Consider the following 20,862-nt stretch of genomic DNA (forward strand, 5'->3'; position numbering starts at 1 on the left):
GCTGGCAGGAGAAAAGGCAGGTGTGCAGTACTGGCCAGAGCTGTGACTACTGGATAAGGGGATTCGGGAGCTCAAGGCAGAGCATGGGGGTGGTAACAACTACTGTATTTTTCTGTCTATAAGACGCCCCCATGTATAAGACGCTCCCTATTTTGGGGGACTCAGATTTAAGAAAATGGGGGGAGATGCATCCATGTATAAGACACCCCCTAATTTTTGACATTATTTTTAAGGGGAAAGACCTAGTCTTATACACTGAAAAATACAGTACTTTGAGTTTTTTCCCGGCTGTCATTTGTAATTGCTGGTCCCAATTTAAACTGAACCTGGGAGAACTTGCCCTTTTCTCCATGAAGGGTTATGAAGTGAGACACTAGCAATACTTTGCTTTCCAGCATCAATAACTGATGCTGTGGAATCATAAGACGTCTACTGCACTTTGGCTTCGCACACACACACACAAAGGTTAGAGCATTCACTCCCATGCAGAGGCTCTCCCGCTGGTACAGTAAAAGCTGCGCACAGTGAGGCTGATAGCAGCATTGTCTGGAATGCAGTCTATCTTTCTGAGCAGCAAAGGGAAGATATTCCTCCAGTTGTCACTGTGTCGTGCATCTCTTTCCCCTCCTGGCCTTTCAGCTGGAAATGAATATCTGCTTCATTGTCCGCACTAAGAAATCGTTCTAGGGTGCCGCTGGAGCAGCAGATTTCTGCATTCCATCATGGCAAAGGCCACATTTCAGCAATTACTTATCACCGGCTGAAATAATGGGACAGAGGGTAGGGGTGGAAACATGACGGCAAAAAGCAACTGCCTGGAGATATGAGCAAAGTATGCCTCTGCCATGCTAAACTAGCAACCTGCCCCGCTGATGCCAAAGCATGAATGTATTCCTAGCAAGTGGACTGGAGCCAAGAGAGCTGCCAGAATTCAACACACACACATACACACGATGGGACATAACTAGTCCAGGGAATGCCCTACTGATGGTCAAAAAATTCAAAAGTCAGTGAGGCACAGATGGGGAACCTGTAGCCTTCCATGTTGCTGTACAGGAACAAAGGAAGCTGCCTGGTACTGAATCAGACCATTGGGACCATCCAACGCAATACTGTCTACACAGACTGGTAGTGCCCCTCCAAGATTTCAGATCTGTATCTCTCCCAGCTTTAGCTGGAGATACCATTGATTGAACCTGGAACAGCAGGTGCTCCACCACTGAGCTTCAACTCCCATCGTGCCTGACCATTGGCCATGCTGGCTGGGGCTGCTGGATACTGGAGGGCAACAACATCTGGAGGGCACCAGAGGTTCCCACCACTGCTCTGGAATGTTGAACAACTGGGAAAGACAGGTCCCCACCCCCCTCTGTAATACAGGAGAAGCATAATAAAAAATTCCTTCCAGTAGAACCTTAGAGACCAACTAAGTTTGTGATTGGAATGAGCTTTCATGTGCATGCACCCTTCTTAAGATACACTGAAACAAAAGTCACCAGGCCCTTATATATAGTGAGAGGGTGGGGAGGGGTATTACTCAGAAGGGTGGTGGGAATGGGTGATTGGCTGATAGGCGTGGTAAACCTGTTGACAACTGTCAATGACAGTAGAAGCATGTTATGTATCATGAAAGCAGGTGAAAGCAAAGGATATTTTTTTATTCCAAAGCAGCCATGTGGGGCCTCAGTTCGGTATGTACTCCTGATCCAGACTGGGAGCCCATGCTGGTTTTTCTTAAAAATCCTCTCCCCACTGCACTTTCTCTTCAAAGGTACAGTTTGCTATAATCACCTTCAGTGACAAATAGCAACTATGAAGGGAAGGGGGAGTGATTTTCAACAGACGCAGACCTGGGCCCAGATCGCATCCCTGCACAGCAGTTTCTCCTTCAAAATAAAAGCAGTCAGCCTGAGCACACTTTTCTAAAATGGTGAATAATCTAATGCACAGTTTGACTCTTAGCACTACAGAGCATTTGGACACTCTGCAGACCAGCTCATGGAATCAAGCAATTTGTTGCTGTGGAACTTGTTGCAGTTGCTATTTATTAACTGCCTTCCACATAGATACCTCAAGCTAATGTAAAAAGAAAAAAGAAAACAAAATGAAATGAAATGAACACAGTTAAAAACACAAAATACCAACAGAATTTGTCGTGGATGATTTAGCTGAGATTCCTGCACTGCAGGAATTCTATGAATGTGAATGATTTTAAGAAACAAAAAACAGTATGTACACCCATGGCAGAAACCTATTTATCCAGCTGGATAAGCTTATCTGAACAAAAATGTATTCAGATGCTTCTAGAAATTGCAGATAGTTTCTTGACAGGAATGGCTTCACAGAACACGGGTGGCCACACTGATAGCCCAGCTCAGTTACTATGGGGCAGACTTCCAATATCTTTGGAAACTTGCAGGAGAAGCTTTCTTGCAGACCACAGTGACCTAGGACTCAGCTACATTAAGAAACAGTGATTTGAACATGCTATAAACACACGTTTCCTGCACCAGAGAGCAGGAAATTTTAAAACACGATTTTCCATACAGATTTTTTTCTTTTGCTATAACGATCTAATTTCTGACTTATTTACAGTGTTCTTCCCTTCCTCTGTCTAGATCCACACTTAATCTCTCTAGTACCCTGGTCCTGAACTATATAAGGCCTTATATGTTAATACTAAAACATTGAACTTGGCCTAGCAAGGTACTATATGCTGGTGGCAGTTTGGCCTCACAAACATCCTAGCCTTCACATTATGCACAAGTTGCAGCCTCCAGACAAGCCTCAAGGTTAGCGTCACATGGAATGTGTTGCAGTAATACATCCTTAAAGTTATCCATGCATGGACCACTGTGATAAAGCCAAAATACAGGAAGCTTATGACAAACATGGTTGGAGAAACTCTATGGACTTTGATAGAGAAGCTTCCAGCTTACAAAACTCAGGTCTCTCCATGCTGTTCAAGTTTTCTAGGCCAAGGCTCATTTAAATTTCTGGATTCGTTTTCTTCAAATCAGATGAGATGACGAGGCATCCGAATAAATGCTTTCTGCTAGCCAGCATATGATTCCACTTTTCAAAATTAGATTTTGCAATGGTTTCCTCTCGTATCTCATTTTTTGGCGGTCTCAACTCATTGCCTCCAACAGTCCCTTCCAACTTAGAGCAACAGCGATAAAAAGCAGCTGAAAGTGTATCTTGAAGGTGATGCATTCCAAAATCCAATAATGGCGAAATGGAAGCAACTGAGCGAGCAAAAAGCAAAACACTGCAGGCTTTGTTCCACAGCCCTGTACTAGTACGACAAGCCACCCATAATCTTCTTCTGCTACGGCCAGACAACTCAGCAAATTGCTGCAGGCTGACTAAAGCAACAAGGAGAGAGAGATCAACAGGTTCAGCTAAGCAGATAAGGGATGCGACTAAAAATAGAAAGCAGGGTGGAACTTGGAACCACAGTTTTGGCAGATGGGAGAATTAGCATGGAATCATGCTAAGACCAGTAACTTCCTGTTTGGCCAGTGCCAGAATTATTACACTAACTTTATCTGAGTTAGTTGCTTCTGCTATTGCATAGGACTAATGTCACCTGAGGAACATCCAGTTCCCAGGGCCAGCTCAGGATATTTTGCAGCCTGAGGCAAATGGTAAGATGGTGTCTTCACACAGCTTTCACAACCAGAAACCAACTGGAATGCCAGTTGCACCTTCCTTCCAGCACCAATGGTAGAATAGCATTCTTTCCTGTACCTCAGGCAGTAGGTCAGATTTGAGAGGGGGGACAGGACAGGCCCCTCTTAGATGAGAAACTCAGAAGGAACAGGCAGGAACTGTTGCTGCACCCTAGCCATCTGCCTCTTGAGGTGATTGTCTCACTTTGCCTAATGCCAGGCTGAGAGACCCCTGGTCCCTCAGATGATGTTGGGACTCCAACTCCAATGGCCATCAACATTTGGAGGGCCACAGGTTTCTTCTTAGGCCACTTAGATACAAGTATGAAGGAAACTACACGTCCACATCAGGCACCATGAGAAACAGACAACAGACAACCAGTATGTAGTACAATGCAGTGGTGCATCTGCACAGTAGGCTAAGATGCAAATGAGTTTCTGAGAGAATTACCGTATTTTTCGCACCATAACACTCACTTTTTTCCTCCTAGAAAGTAAGGGGAAATGTCTGTGCGTGTTATGGAGGGAATGCCTACGGGTGGCATGCCTACAGATTTTCCTCCTCTAAAAACTACGTGCGTGTTATGGTCGGGTGCGTGTTATAGAGCGAAAAATATGGTAAGTTAAAGCCGAGGTTAGTAAGATGGTGCTGCAAGCAAAAGGCCTACAAACTAGAAGAATGAAGCAGAGGTGGAAAACAATATGAGGGGAGGAAGCTGATTCAGCTTTTTTGTTTCCACTTTCAGCTGCCACCTCATTTCCACAAATCACTTCTCACTGAAGTAATCATCTCACACACAAGCCTACGAATCCAGGCAAGATCACAGGAAGAGCGGAGAAACCTCCAACATTATATAACCAAGATAAAAAAGCAAAAAGAGGCTGTAATAGTGAGAAAATGAAAATGCTTTGTGCAAAGAAGAGATCATGAATAACTCAGTCATAAAACAGTTGAAAAACCATAAAAGGGAATGGGAGACAGAAAAGCTTTTGAGTGGAAGGAAGGGGAAATTAAGAAAATATCCACTCATCTTAAAAGTTGGAAGCCAGCAATCATGCGGGGAAAGGAAAGGGGGTGGGGAGCAAAATGAACTTGGTGTTGGAGCTGGGGAACAGACTAAGAAATGCTACCCCAACTCAGAGTCAACCCACTGAAGTTAATGGGCCTGGCTAACATGGGTTCATAAATTTCCCTGAGTCTCCTCTGGATAGGACTTAGTTAAATACCATCCTCTCTTGCCAAAAGCTTAACAAAAAGTCAGCTCTGAATATGCTCAACCAAAGAGGAACAAGAAGAGATTTCCAGAGTCCAGACATAGAACACTACCCAAGATTTCCACAACGTGACCCTTTAAGAGGGGTTGGCGAAAATTTAGTGAAAAACCTTGGTCTTCAGCACCAGTTTCCTTTGTTCCTCCAAGCATTTAGGCTCGTGCAAATGCAGTTTATTTGACAGCCGCTGTCTCAGTCAGAACAGCCTGAGCGTTGGGGATTGAGGTGTTCAAAAATTTATACAACACCACCAGTTTTCTGAGCCTTTCATTCAAAATGCAATGAGTTATTCTGCGCTCACGAAAAAGTGGAGTGGAATTTCCCCCCCTTCATAACTGCCAATAGGTGGAGATATTGCTTAACTCTGCTGTCTGGGATGCTGAAGTGAATGGCTTTGAGGGCCTAATGATGTCTCTCACGAGTCCCTCCAGCATCCCCTGGGAAAAGAAACACGAGGAGGTGTCATCCTCATACTCAATTGTTGGCTGCTTGCAGGGAGTTAAGGAAATACTGGAAACAATGAAGTCACATCACACATTGCTTTGAGGAAACTGTTACCAGGGAGATGGGGGAGGAAGGAAGATGCTGGTCAGCGGAAATCATTTAAGTGTCTAATTAGTCTCTTAAAATGCCAGTGTAATTGGGAGTTGGGGCCTTTGTCTAGCTCTGTTGTCACTTTGTCTCTAGATTAAGCTCTTGCGGTCCCTTTTATTGCAGCATGGCAACATAAGGAAAGCAGTCCTCACTCAGCCCATCAGATCTTTTCCACCCACATACTTTAGTTGCAATAGAAAAGTACAAAACTCATGCTGGCTCATTTAGCCTTATCATTATTATTAATTTTTAGTCACTTTTTTCGCAAAAAGTGTCTCAAAGCAACGTACAGATTGATCGTTTGGGGGGGGGAGGAAGTCTAATGCATTCACTGTGATCTAATGTTTGATTAGTTTCTTAGTGAACGAAGGCTTTTACCATCATGGATTTGAAAGGCTGTTCCTGTTGAAATCTGACAGGTGCTTAAGATTCTGAAATGCCATTGCCTGCTGAAATTGTTCATTTCACCAAGTGTTGTTGAATTAATTTGATTCCATGTTAGTCAGTTGCTCTGCATTTTATACGTTAAAATTTTAAGATGTTTTAAAAGTTTTATTGTACACCACCATGATGTTTATATGAATTGGTGGTTTATAAATATTCTTACAAATAAATACAGTAGCCAATAGTGTTTGTTTTACAGCCCATTAAAATAAAAGTCTTGTATCCATTTATTATAGTATTCCTCAATCCTGGTTGAAACATGATCCCAATCCTACAAACCTGACATGGGAAACAGGTGCTTTGCATATTTACCTACATGCACAGTGAATGGCACACACGTAACTTCTAAACAGAAAGCAAATGTGATGGGTTTGAATCTACAGTCCTTTCAAGGCCACTGAGTTCATAAAACTGCTTTATGACACCAATCCCTTGTTTTATTGGCAGACAAAAAGATAGCAAAGAAGTTTCCCAAGAGTCACATGGCTAACTTTCAGGCAAAACAATTTCAGCACCGTGCAAGTCTGCATGCACTTTGTATCATTTTCCTTCTGGAGAAGGGTCATGATTTTATTACTTGTGAATAGCAAACTGTGCTGTGATTATGTTTGCACTGGGAGAAGTACATCTAGTTTCCTCAAGGCATGTATTTGTTGTGTAAAACCTAAGCAGCTGTAATCAGATATGGTCTTACCACCCTCTTTCTTTTTTATAGAGTCAGGCAGCAAACTCCAGAAGGTGTGCATGTCCTACAAACAGACACTCTAGAGCACAGCTTTCTGAACTTTTCATGTTGGTTACACACTTTTTAGACACAATCATTTTGTGACACAGTAATTCAGTTTTGCTAGTAAACCAGAGGTTAAACTAGCCCCTTATAAGAGCATTTGCGCGACACACCAAGACATTGCAGCCGACACACCAACGTGTCATGACACAGTTTGGAAAGCTCTGCTCTAGAGAGATCAGCCCATGTCTCTCAGGCATGTTGTTCTTAACAAATATTTATTAAGGAAGAACCAAATGGTAACAATGATGAATCAAAGAGTGTTCATTCAGAAGTAAGTCAATTTAAACCAAAGACAGTCAACGTGATGCCTCTTCCACCCTAACCGATTTCGGCAAAACCCAGAAGTGGAGAGGGTGGCTCAAGGAAGGAATATCAGCTGGTATGGGCAAAGGACGATGCAACATAGCTCTAATTTGAACTAATAGGAATCAACATAGGAATCACACTCATGAGTCCTATACAAAAGTTGGATGCATTAGACCAATGACTGAATACTCAGGGGGAATGCTATGTTCAAAAAAGTTGCTATGCTGCTTATCAATCACTTTCCCAATCCAACTTATTTCCTTCTCCTCTTCTCCATAAGTGCTGCTGTATAGAATCTCTCAGTCTGAAGGAACTGACAGACCATACATGCATTTCATCTTCTTGGCCCTGTAGGGCCCCATATAAAATTGGGAATAGCCCTAAACAGTGCTTTTTTTCTAAAATAATAATAATAATGATGATGATGATGATGATGATGATGATGATGATGTTTAGGGGTACTCTCATTTTCCTATTCATATTGAAATACTGCCCCTCAATGAGGCCAAACTTAGATTCACAAAATGTTTAGGGGTATGCGTAAAAAAGCACTGGCCCTAAACAAACTTACTAGCAAGTAGTAAGCTTTATTGAGGAAAGTTGGACTCACTTTTGAGAGTGCAAAAGTGAAACTGTGCTCAAAACAACTCCCCTGTGAGAAAAAGTTGCAATCTTTGGGGCTATTGGGATTATTGGAGAAATGTTAGTAATGAAGAGACAGAATAAACAAAAAAGGACATGGTGTGGAGAAGAGGTTGCTGATCTCCCTAATCTAAGGAAGATGATGACACAGGAGGGGAGACAACTCAAGTCCTGTTTGCAGATTCCCACAGGCCTCTGGTTAGCCACTGTGAAAACAGGTGCCTGATCCAGCAGTCTTTTTAAGATGCTGTCTAGCTTTGTCATTGCTTTTCTCCCAAGAAGCAGGCGTCTTTTAATTTTGTGACTGCTGTCACCATCTGCAGTGATCATGGAACCCAAGAAAGTTTAGTCAAAACTCTCCACTATGACCTGTCCGTCTTGGGTGGCCCTGCATGGCAGAGCTCATAGCTTCTCTGAGTTATTCAAGCCCCTTCGCCACGACAAGGTGAAGGAGAACCCCAAGAGTGGACAACTTTAAACGGTGATTAGATGAATTCATAGAAGATAAGGCTACCAATGCCTACTGGTCATATGCCAGGTTGCTGGGAAACAACAGCAGGAGAGTGCTGTTCTGTTTATGTTGCCCTTGTGGTCTTCCTGGTGTCATCAGGTTGGCCAAGATGCTCGACAAGATAGGCATTTGTTCCAATCTACAAGCTCTTGTTCTCAGCATGTATAGGATGTCAAAGAAACTTTGCCATGTGGGTTACATACAACCACCCATTCCAAGCTGCTCACACTTTGAGACCAACAGAGGCCCTGACTACATGCCCACCACTACCAATAGAAGTCGGTGACTATTTTTGGATAGGCAACTGCATTGCATTATGCATATATAGAAGCCACCTTTAGAGGGTTTTGACTTTTAAAAGGGCAGCATATATTTAAACAAACAAATAAAATGCCAGCTATTTATATACAGTGTGCCTAAGTTGCCTAAGAACCCTCCGAATCTATGATTCTTTTACATAGCAATCCTGATTTGCAACAGAGATGGGAAACCTGTGGCTTTCCAAGATGTTGCTGGACTACAACTCCCATCAGTCCCAGTCAGCATGGTCAATGGCCAGGGATGACAGGATTTGTAGGCCAGAAAAATCTGAAGGACTACCCAGATATGGAGAGTTGCAAGTTCCCAATCCCTGATTTAAATGTAAGGCTCGAAAGACAGGCGAGGAAACAAAGATGATTGTCAGAAGGAAGGGGAAATATGGATTAGAACTGGAGGAGTTGAGAGGCAAAGGGTCGTGTCCACTGAACTACACAACACACACTAGATTACATCCAAAGACGAGGATGTGACCCCACAGCTGCAGGAATCACAACACAAAGGGAACACATGTTTCCTGACAAGATGCCAATTTCAAACATTCCTTGTCCAGTGGTGGCTAGAACTGGGAAAGCCAGAAATTATAGAGGTCTGGGGCAGCCCTCCAGATGTTATGGACTGCAACTCAGCCCCAGCCAGCATGGCCAATGGTCAGGGATGATGGCAGCTATTGGGGGGATGACACACTGGCTAGCGGTGGTATTAGACATTATTGTACTAGGGGGGTCTGATTTTATTGCCATTTCCTTGCCTACAACATAGCCCTGGGTGCTGGGAAGAGCAGCACAAAGTAGTTGTGATTGAATAACCCAATTCCAAGAGAGCTGACGTTGTGAAACTAACAACCTGGTGATCAGGCAGAACATTGGCAACAGGTGTCTGATGATGCTGTGGAAACAAGGGGCATGTGGATCGGCAAAGAACTACTACAATGGGTGTTTGGCAAGTTCCCTTGCAGGATAGAGGAAGGGAAAGAAACTAAACTAGAAACCTGTAATATGTGGCAAGAAGCTTTTCAGCTACCATTTTTAAAAAATCAGATTTTAAGCACCTGCAGAACCAGGTTGTGAATACTGAACTCTCATTATCACTTGGTAAGACTCAAGAAGGAAAAAAATGAAGGCTGTTTCCATACAAACTAATTATGTTTAAGGCTTCATTGATTGGTATCTACTCAGGGATGATTTAAGCTTTTATTCTCCCATCTCTGTCTTGCACAAAGCTGCATATTAATTAGACCATGCTGGCTGCTGACAGACAATAGTTGTTGTTTTCTTAAAGAGAGTTGCAAGTGGTATGTGAGAGGCAGCACTCTTGATGTACAGTTCTTTTGTCACGTTGTGTTGTCTCTGGTCAAACGTGTTCTGCAACAATACAGAGGCAGTACTAACACGAGAACACACATTTTGGGTACCAATTTTCTTTTTGCACAGCCCTCAAGCAAACTATTGACCAACACAGATGAAAGTTACATTGGTTTAAGAAGGGATCTTGGGGGGAAAGAAACTCGAATGGCGTTGCAATACAATGCATCTTACCCAGAGCACACGTACTACCAGGGAAGCAGTGTTCTTCGCACAAACCGAGGTATGGGGAGACCACGAGTTTAACAAGCTCCTCCAACTGCATGAAGGCCTTACTGGGACCTGTAGGTTCATGTACTCCCTGTGTCAAAAAAGCATCCAACAGATATGCATATGAACATATATATTTCTTTCACAATACTTTCAGAAGAAATATAATTGTGCACACAGGAAAAAGTTGTGGAATTGAAGAAAAAAGAGCCTGTTACATAATTATTTATCCTGCATGGAGCTTGCAACAAAATGCAGGTTGCTTTCAGCATTCCAGCCAACTCTCTTCGGGATACTATAAAGTTTCCATAAGTGGCTCAAAGAAGCCATTCGATTCCCCTCATAGCCTGGTTTTCTGTTTCTGTATTCCAATGGACAGTCAGCTTTCTGCAGCTCCTGAATATGTTCAGTCATCATTGGGCTTGGGCATCTTTTTGAAGGAGGGCTGGGGTTAGAAATATTTGTACTTCTGCAAACCTCAGGGTTCCTCCAACATTGCAGTCACACCCCACTTGTTTCTCAGCGACCCCATTTTGGCTCCCATACTGTTAGCGCTCAGTTCATTGTTGGTGATGTCTGGCCACCTGATATATGTTACAATGCAGTACTGTTAAGAATTTGAAAAACTTAAGACAACCATTCGGAGCAGTTCAAAAATACTTAATGCTTTGCAGATGTACACCTCTTTCTATAACTCTGCAGATTCAGGCTATGGTAAGCTATCAGAGGTAAAAAGGACCCACTGCTGAGAATGGCCAGGTCAACCGAACCTGGTATGCAAATGTAACTTAACAGAACACCCTAGAAGATGGATAGGATCCAGTGGGTTAATGGGGTTGAATAGGACTTGCCCCAAGGGAAGACCTGTTCTGCTAAAATAAATAAATAAAAGCCCTCTAAGGCTGAACAAGCAGAATGGTGCAAGCTTTTCAAGCAGTTGCACCAAAATGAATTTAAGTGCTTGCTACAGAGGCAACAAAATGGATGGTGTAAGCCTGGGAAATAAGAGAGTGAATAAATGTTGAACAATCCTACTATGAACTTAGAACAGGGAACATGATTAAGCTATCCAGAGTAAAGAGGGAAAATGCAAAAAACAAACAAACAAAAATCCTATGGTACTTAATGAAAACAACTGTAAGGTTTGAGAGTAAAATCCTTCATCATCAGATGCATAAAAAGTACCAGAGATTGATTCCCCCCCCCCATGAGACAGGGAAATGAGGAGGAAGATAGTTGATAAAACAGAAGGTATAGTCTTAGTTGGTTCAGATGAAAGACAAAATCTGCTTATTGGTATCCCTTTACTAAACTGTTTTGTAGCTAGTAACTTATAGCACAATCTTAGTTGTGTCTACTTAAAGGTACCGTATTTTTCGCCCTATAGGACGCACTTTTTCCCCTCCAAAAATTAAGGGGAAATGTGTGTGCGTCCTATGGGGTGAATGCAGGCTTTTGCTGAAGCCTGGAGAGCGAGAGGGGTCGGTGTGCACCGACCCCTCTAGCTCTCCAGGCTTCAGGAGAGCCGCAGCACCAGCCCCACAAGGTCGGGGACAGTGGGGAGGTGGAACGCCGCCATCCCGCTGTCTCCCGATGTGGTTTGGAGGCTGACGGCGGGGAGACGCGTGCTTCTCCCCGCCGCCAGTCCCACAAGCTCTGGGGACAGTGGGGAGGCACAGCGCGTCTTCCCGCTGTCCGCGGACCTGGTCTGCAGGCGGGCGGCGGGGAGAAGAGCGCTTCTCCCTGCCGCCAGCCCCGCAAGCTCCGGGGACAGCTGGGAGGCGCAGCGCGTCTTCCCGCTGTCCCCGGACCTGGTCTGCAGGCGGGCGGTGGGGAGAAGAGCGCTTCTCCCTGCTGCCTGCCCCGCAAGCTCTGGGGACAGCTGGGAGGCGCAGCGCGTCTTCCCGCTGTCCCCGGACCTGGTCTGCAGGCGGGCGGCGGGGAGAAGAGCGCTTCTCCCCGCTGCCTGCCACGCAAGCTCCGGGGACAGCTGGGAGGCGCAGCGCGTCTTCCCGCTGTCCCCGGACCTGGTCTGCAGGCGGGCGGTGGGGAGAAGAGCGCTTCTCCCCGCTGCCTGCCATGCAAACTCCAGGGACAGCTGGGAGGCGCAGCGCGTCTTCCCGCTGTCCCCGGACCTGTTCTGCAGGCGGGCGGCGGGGAGAAGAGCGCTTCTCCCCGCTGCCTGCCCCGCAAGCTCCGGGGACAGCTGGGAGGCACAGTGTGTCTCCCAGCTGCTGGCCCCACAAGCGCCTGGGGGGGAAATAAATTTTTTTTCTTTATTTCCCCCCCAAAAAACTTGGTGCGTCCTATGGGCCGGTGCGTCCTATGGGACGAAAAATATGGTAGGTCCTGTTTAATTGAATGGGGCTTACTCTCAGGTAAGTGGGGTTAGGACAGCAGCCTTAGTCTATGTCATTCATAGCAATTGCTCAATTGCACTTTTCTGCTCTGCACTGGTTCTCCTCTTACTTCATAGTATACAGAAACCTCTCCAGGCCACCTACTCACTAGTCAAGGCACATATAATAAGAAGAAACACATTGCTCCCCACCTGTAAAATCAGCAGCATCTGGACAATGGAAGGTGGAAGTTTGGTTTGGACCCGAGGAAGAATCTCATCCAAATTCACTCTTAGTAAGACCAAATCTCGGAAGCCGAGCAACGCAATCTGGCGAATAGTCAATTCTTGGCCCTGTATACACATTCAGCAAACAGTGCGGGAATTAGTGGCTGTTGGTGCTGGGGTACATTTAACTCCATCCGACACCAATTTCAGAGCAGCTGTAAATAATGCCAGGGGTTAATTTTATGCTTTCACGTAAGAACTGGGGAATGAAGGGAGACAGAGAACATAATGCAACATATTACTGGTCACATGAAGTTATAAACCTAGCCACTACAGGCATGTGGATGGAGAGTTATTTACAGTGGCTGGTTAAAGAATCTGGGGAAAGGAAGACTTCCTACACAAGCAGGTAAATTATTCTATAAGTGGTAGCTTTCCTAGTGTTTGTTTGTTTGTTTAATGGCATTTATGAACTGCTGAATATTTTTAAAATACCTAAATTTTGTGCAGTATAAAAACAAACAATAACATTAAAACAATGCTTAGTAGTGCAATAAAACAGTATAAAAACAATAAAATAGAAAATAAGGAGATTCAAAGCAACTCCCAATGCTTCATTGCAGCGATGAATCTATCTCCCCCCCTCAGCCACAACCCAGTTAAACTGTGCCCTATATTCTCCATGGGAATAGTTATATAGGTAACTGCTCCGCAACCACTGAAGCAAATCTCTGGCTGGAGGGAATCCACGTTTGTTAATCATCAATTCATAACGTGGTTAATGATGCAGCTAACATCTTCATCAAAATGCAAAATAGGAACAAAAGCCAATGACTCCAAAGAAATGCTTTGCCCCCTTTGGGTATCAGAGCAGGTATTTATGGGCATACAAGATAAAGCTATAGAAAGTATGAGATTTCTGCAGGGTCACAGCATTAGCTTTGTAAGTGTAAACAAGCTAAATCAAGCACATAGTTTATCTTGCAAATTTAACCTGCTGTGAAAATGTACTTATTCACATATTAAATCAATGACAGAGCTTACCAAGGATGGAAGTTTAAGTGTTATCTCTGCAAATGGGTATCTTCAATCCATTGCTGAGATAACAGGAATGCAGGGATATGTGACCATTTGCAGAACAGGATGGGGAAGTCATAAGTGGTTTGCGCAAACATGCACACACATCAATTATTACCTGCAATGCACCAATTGTCCAAGACCCTTTCTACTGCTTCTGTGTTGGAAGTCTAGCTGGAAGTGGGGCATGGGGGATAATGTATCTGAAGAAAGGGGAACTTTCTAGGAAGGATCAGTGTTTGGAAAAGGATTAAACATCTCCCTAGAGCCTCTTTCCCTCATAGAGTCTATTTCCTCATATCATTCAGTGTTACAAACACTTGGCATTCTCTCTAGTCCATTTTCAGGAAGCAACTTGGCGAAACAATTATTTCCAAGTAAACATTGTGAAGTTAGACTTGTGAAGAGTTTTGTAAGGCTTTCAAGTTGTGCCATGAACTATGTTTGCTTTAAAAGCACATATAACTCAGAATGGCCTTTAACACACATACACAATAATGGAGGGAAAGTCCAGAGACTTCAGTTGTATTCCTTCCACCCCACAAAAAAGTTCAGAGTTCAAAAAGCTTAACTCTGGACTTTACATGAATTTACAGAAACCAAGTTTAAAATTAATAATGAATTCTATTTTATAGATTACATAACCTTGAACCAAATTTAATATTTGGCTGGCCATGTTGTTTTAAGGAAATCAAAACTTTTATTGAATGATTTGTGGGAAAGGAGATCCTGATGAAATATCTCATTTATAGCAAAGTGTTGGTGCAAAGGTTTTGCAGGATTCTACATTATCATTTCTTCACAAAGGAAAGATGGGAGAGAGGGGAAGTGGTATGACATAACTTGAGAAAAATCACTATGAAGCTTTCACATATTTAAACTTTATATAAGTCAAGTACTTGACAAGTTGCCCCATAACTAAATAGGTAAATGGTATTACTAAGTGGTAATAAAAAGGTAAAAAAGGTAAGGGACCCCTGGACAGTTATGTCCAGTCAAAGGCGACTCTGGGGTTGCAGCACTCATCTTGCTTTCAGGCCGAGGGGGGCCGGCATTTGTCCACAGACAGCTTTCTGGGTCATGTGGCCAGCATGACTAAACTGCTTCTGACACAACAGAACACCGTGATGGAAGCCAGAGAGCACGGAAACGCCATTTACCTTCCCGCCACAGCCGTCCCTATTTATCTACTTGTACTGGCGTGCTTTCGAACTGCTAGGTTGGCAGGAGCTGGGACAGAGCAATGGGAGCTCACACCGTCAAGGGATTCAAACCGCTGACCTTCTGATTGGCAAGCCCAAGAGGCTCAGTGGTTTTAGACCACAGCGCCACCTGCGTCCCTTTACCTAAGTGGTAATATTGTCAGGTGGATTCAGAGCTGGTTGGAAAACTATTTTCAGACGTGTTCTCATAAATGAATCCTCTTCAGACTGGAGGGATGTTTCAAGGGGGCTGATAGTATCTAGCTCCCACCTAAGGTGGTACCTCGCCCCCAACACTGGGGTTTCTGAAGAACCATATTGCCATGAATAGGAAGTAAGAACTGTCCGGTTAGGTGCCACCATTCAGCTCTCAGACTTTCAAAAAGTTTGGCTTGGCAGACTCTGTAATAAAACATTTTTATCGTTCTTCAACCTTGGGGTCCCCAGATGGTGCTGGACTACACCTGCCAGCATCACCAGCCAGTGTAGCCAATGTTGAGGGATGGTGGGAGCTGATCAAGGGTCTGGAAACCAAGCCTTATGAGGAATGGTTGAGGGAGTTGGATATGTTTAGCCTGGTAAAGAGAAGACGGAGAGGAGATGTGATAGCCACCTTCAAATATCTAAAGGGCCATCACATGGAAGAGGGAGCAAGCTTACATCCTCCTGCTCTGGAGAGTAAGACTTGAACCAATGGCTTCACATTACAAGAAAGGGGATTCCAACTAAACATCAGGAAGAACTTTATGACAATAAGAGCTGTTCAACAGTGGAACAGACTCCCTTGGAAGGTGATGGACTCCCCCTCCTTGGAGGTTTTTAAGCAGAGGTTGGATGGCCATCTGTCATGGATGCTTTAGTTGAGATTCCTGCATTACAGGGGGTTGGAGTAAATGACCCTTGGGGTCCCTTCCAACTCTACAGTTCTCTGATACTATGATTCTATGACATTTGGGGATCCAACTTTGAAAAAAAACTGTCATAGAATTTTAAAATTGATGCTTATTGTTTAAAACCACATTGTGACGTCTACCTTAAAAGCAGTGTACCATTGGGTGAAATTGACTTCTCAGCTGATTTACACTCCAGTTCTGAATACACTACAAGGAAAGACATTTCACTTTTTTTAAAAAAAGTCTTATTTCTATTTAATATTTTAAAGATTGGGACATAAATCACTTTAAAAGTAGCAAGAGGGAGACCATAGCCTTCTAAAACAGGCATTCTCACACATACCGTCTATCATCTGCTGCAAGTATGGGAAATAAAGAGGAATAGGAAAGGAGGAAGAGAGAGAATTAATACAGACATCATGAGAAGTTAGTATATACATAGCAAAAAGCAAGTATTTCCAGTCTTCTAGACCTTTTGGAAATTGCCAGGTTGGGGGCTGAGTAGGAGGCTTGTATCATGCCTCTAGTAGATATTTTGGAGCTGGAATGGGGTGAGGGGTGGGAATAAGCCAGCCAATACCAGATTGCCAAGGGCAGACATAGAAGCATATGACCTTCATAAGAATTTCATTCTGTGGGAAATTTATGCTGCCAGAAGCTTCTCATGCCCAGACAAGATTTTTTCTTTGGTTCACAAGGTAGCTGTCTCTCATTTAGGTGACTCAACTCCTTGGGGGTACCATAGGGTGTGTGTGTGTGGATATTATCTTTTAGGTCCCTCAAGTTCAAGAATAATGAATATAGCAGGGAATGACTGGGTATTCTCTGCCCTCTTATCTCAAAGCCAACAAAAATTTTGTTGTTCCCCTGCTCAAGGGGGAGGAGAATCCAGCCCACAAACAGCAGAAAAATTAAACTGCTAACTGTTGCAAAATGCACACCCTTTTAACTGTCTGGATGTGCCTTTTCGCAAATCAACCCATGGTTTGAAAATGAAGAGCCAGCCTTGGAAATGGGCACTCCCTTCTCTCCACAGCTACCCTTCTTACAAAATATATTTTGTGTGTGCAATTTGTAATGTCTTGATATGAACTACAATGACAGGAAATGATACAGAATGTATAGTATAAATTTTTTGGGGGGGGGAATCTACTTTGTTTTTGTAATGGAGCCACTTGATCCACCAACAGGAGCCAGGTGGAAAAGTGTGACCAGGGGGGTACCCTCAAAATTCAAGAAGAGAGCATGCCTAAGTACAAGCTTACCCTCAGAATTTGTTTTCAGTACCAGAACTTTCCCACAAAAATCCATTCCTGGTTATACGCACACACCCTCTTTTCCTTTTCAGCAATCTGGTTTTTTATGGGGGGAGGTGAGAGGCCTTTCTATCTGTTAACCAATTGGGAGTCAATTGTGGATAGAATGAAACTCACCGAGAGATCTACCAGTAGATTCAAATCTACTTTCTTCGCATCTGCTATAAAGGGATTGAAAGGGAAGCCAGAAAGGAAATTTACAAAGGGCAGAAATCTTGGCCTTTAAGGAAGCTCCAGAGAGGTTCATTCTTTTTGACCTCTTGGGTCAAACTCATCTGCCCTCCTTTGTTTTTTGGAAGTTTCTTCTGCCTATGTTTTATCAAGTATGCCCATGTAAGTGTGGTCAAAATACACAGCAACGCACAGCTGAACTGACTAGAACTGGTGGAAGCCAGTTCAAAACATGGGTTGAGGAAGTCTGTTTTAAGGTACATTTGAAGTCACACAGAATTTGTATCCTATTAGAATACTAAGACCTCCTATATATATCTTTAAGTTTGGCAGTACATCTGAAGAAATCTGTGGTTTATACCTGAAATCTATTTCTTTACAGTGTAAGTGTTGGGTGTCTCAACAGCTTTCAGCGAGGTAGTGGTAAGTTTGAACTGTATTCTCCTCCCTGCCAAGCTTATATTTTAACTAGACTTACCTGAACAGGGTAAAATATAGCCTGGAGTGTGGGAAGAGTCTCTGTGAAGAAGTGATCCCAGAGTTCAGATAGTATGTCAATGCGATTCTCTTCTAAGCAAACAGAGGGTGGGGTGGAGAAAAAGAACCTTGTTTTAGAACTTGGTCTCTGATATTCAGCTATACTCTACCCAAAGCAAGCCATCCAACTATTGACTAATTCTCTGTAAAGGCAGACAAGTGTTGGCAACTGTAGCTCAGTTTATGTTTCCACCTCTTCCAAGATATTGTGTCCTCCATCATGGAGTGAGATCATCTAAACCGCCTTCCTGTTGTGGGATGGGACCGTTTGGATGGCCACAACACCCCATTGATTGCCCCTTGGTTGCTAGGGTAGAAATTTGGCCTGTTGGGTCATCTATTGGCTACTGGGGGGGGGGCTATTTAAGCTGCTGCACGTTGCTGGGAGCTTTCTCTTTCCTACAATGTGCATTGGATCACCCTCCCACCCTCCCTATATTTAGGGCTGTTCTTTGGCCTTGCTATGCCTGTCTAGGAGTTGACTGTTTGGAGCAGGGGCCCCCCTGCCAAAAAATAAGTTTCAGCAGCCACAAACTGGCACTGCTTGCATTCCACATAAATGTGAGTGATTCAGAAACTCACCACCCAGAAGCTGCCAAAATGAGCTTTTCTTTCCAATCTGGAACTATTAGTTTTAAGCTGCTGGATGTTCTCAGAGGCCAGAGGGCAGTACAAACAGATAGATGTATGTCCTGGCTTAACCCACATATGGACATGGTTTCCAAAGGGACTGTGTGACTTACACTGCAGACCTCAAATTGAGTACTGTAGATCTGAATACTGCAATGTTACAGCCAAATTCCCACCTAATATAGCTCAGGCTCGCTTCCCAATAAGAGCGCTTAGAGTTGCAGCCTGAGCAACCTATGGCCCACTGTTTTTCAACATAAAGTTTTACTACTTTCAAAATTAAACTTCAGGTTGTGAAATTTTTCCCATGGAGGAAGCCAGCATTCTCCAGGACTAGACCAGCTGGAATTAAGTTTACAAGTTGAATTTTAGCAGCAAACAGCATATCAAACTCTGGAGCTGCTGTATCACACCCAATCCGCCTGCTGATTACTTGCTTGGAGCAGGTTCAGTCCACTAAAAAATAAAAATCAACAGAAGGAATCGCAGCATAAGAGCTGCAAAAGGTTATTTGAGGAGCTCCTTTCTTCCTTTACTTTTGCAGGTTTGGGAAGAGTCAGATCCAAGTGATAAGGAACTAGACGAGAGAGCCATACATGATAAAGCAGGCCCATAATTGAATCTCCCTTGTTTACCTATGACAAGTCACAATTGCCTCCTGGTAACCAAAACTAGAAGGGAATAGTTTCTTATTTTTCTCTTTTTGGGACATCAGGGAATGACATACATGTGTACAGGCAAGCTAATAAACCTTTTTGTGGGCTAGTAAAAAATTATGAGCTTATTGCATGTCTGTGAAAAAGCCATATCCCATGACCACTGGAAGCCTTCCCAGATCTTCCTGGTTTTTACAGTCACACACTGCCCATCTGAATCATAGGATATGAACAGAGAAATCCAGAATCCACAGCCTCCTGCTAGCAGCCCTTTGCAGAGCAACAGGACCACCATCACTTCCACAGTCCAGCAAATCACAGTAGTGACAGTGCAAAGGGGGAGAGAGCAGAATGATCTGGAATGATCACTGACCCAATGACCAGGCACCAATAACATCATGTGAGCAGATGTTGGGCAGGCTCAGCCCATCCCCACCCTCAGGATGCCCTTTTTAAGGATATTTTCCTCAGCTTGCTCAGCTGCCTGCACATTCAGTGAATGGAAGGAGGAGGCTGGTGCCAATGGAGAGATGCTTGCTTTACTGTGACAGAGGGAAGTCAGCTCAGCCAGAAAGCCTCCACTTAACCCAAACGCTCCCTGACAGCCTAGCACAAGGGATTGTTCTGTTAATTGTTCTGCTAAGATGTGAGAAATATCTTGCCACGGTACTGCCAGCTAGAAATCCAGAAGTCACAAGATTCACCTTACCACTACTTATCTATTTTATAGAATTTCTGTACTGCCCTTCATCCAAGGATCACAGGGTGGTTTACCATATAAAAACAGAAAATTACTCAACATAGTAACGAACAAAAACAATAACACACACAGTTGAAAAGGTCCTGGCCGCTGAATTCTGTAGCAGTTCCTAAGCCACTTTCAGAGGCAACCCCATGTATACCACATTGCTAGATGTTAGCAAGACAATAAGGACAAAGAAAAGTGGGTCCATGAACAAGTGCTATATGTAGTAATTCCCACTTTATAAGTGATTATTTGTATTAGCTTTTTTTCTTTTAGGAAGAGAAAGTTACTTCCTCTGTGCTCCAATTAAATTTCTACTCTGTGCTATCATCAGGGCTCAGTTTCTTGCTTGTACAGAACAGGACCTTATAATATTTAGTCATGTGACTCACAGGTGTTGGTTTTTCCACAAAACCACCTAAGTGACCCAAGCCTGAAAAGATAACTCACAGGGCTTTTAGGGAACCCAGAGCCCTTTCCTGAAGTGCAGCAGCCCCTCTATACTTGCCTTCGCAAAGTTTAACCTTCTCCTCCATAAACAGCAAGCCCTTCGAAAGGAGCTGGTTCTACCAAAAAGAGAAGAGAAACAGATTGAACATACATGTGATGATTTCAATTTTTAAGAATGCTATTATAGTGGATTCACCCAACCAGGCGGCAATATGCTTTCAACCCAGTATGCTCTCGGTCATCCAGTTCTGTATTAATGGCAAAGCACACACTTGCAGTAATACCTATTTCATATAACTAAGCTGCCAAATGGTATAGTAATTATCACTCAAAAACCACAGCCAGGAAATCTGCCCTTAGCCTATTCTTTCATACGATCATTCAGAAGCAGGGTCTGCATTACAGTTCAATTCAGTCATGCTTTATTTTTCAACTTGCCAACAAACCCATAAGTAGTACCATGATACTTAAATTCAGTTAAACCGGGTTAGAAT

The 20,862-nt window shown here is 43.5% G+C and overlaps 1 protein-coding gene across 1 annotated transcript in view; it reads right to left on the bottom strand.

Annotated features, from left to right (window-relative positions):
- The window catches only part of PRR5L (proline rich 5 like), a 50,658-nt gene that overhangs the window by 7,325 nt on the left and 22,471 nt on the right, over positions 1 to 20,862 (bottom strand). The window contains 4 exon segments of the mRNA XM_053387776.1: positions 10,090 to 10,216; positions 12,677 to 12,817; positions 17,829 to 17,920; positions 20,427 to 20,484. Coding sequence (XP_053243751.1) covers positions 10,090 to 10,216; positions 12,677 to 12,817; positions 17,829 to 17,920; positions 20,427 to 20,484 — 418 coding nt within the window.

The sequence above is a fragment of the Podarcis raffonei genome, chromosome 1, assembly GCF_027172205.1.
Source record: "Podarcis raffonei isolate rPodRaf1 chromosome 1, rPodRaf1.pri, whole genome shotgun sequence".
Classification (NCBI taxonomy): Eukaryota; Metazoa; Chordata; class Lepidosauria; order Squamata; family Lacertidae; genus Podarcis; species Podarcis raffonei.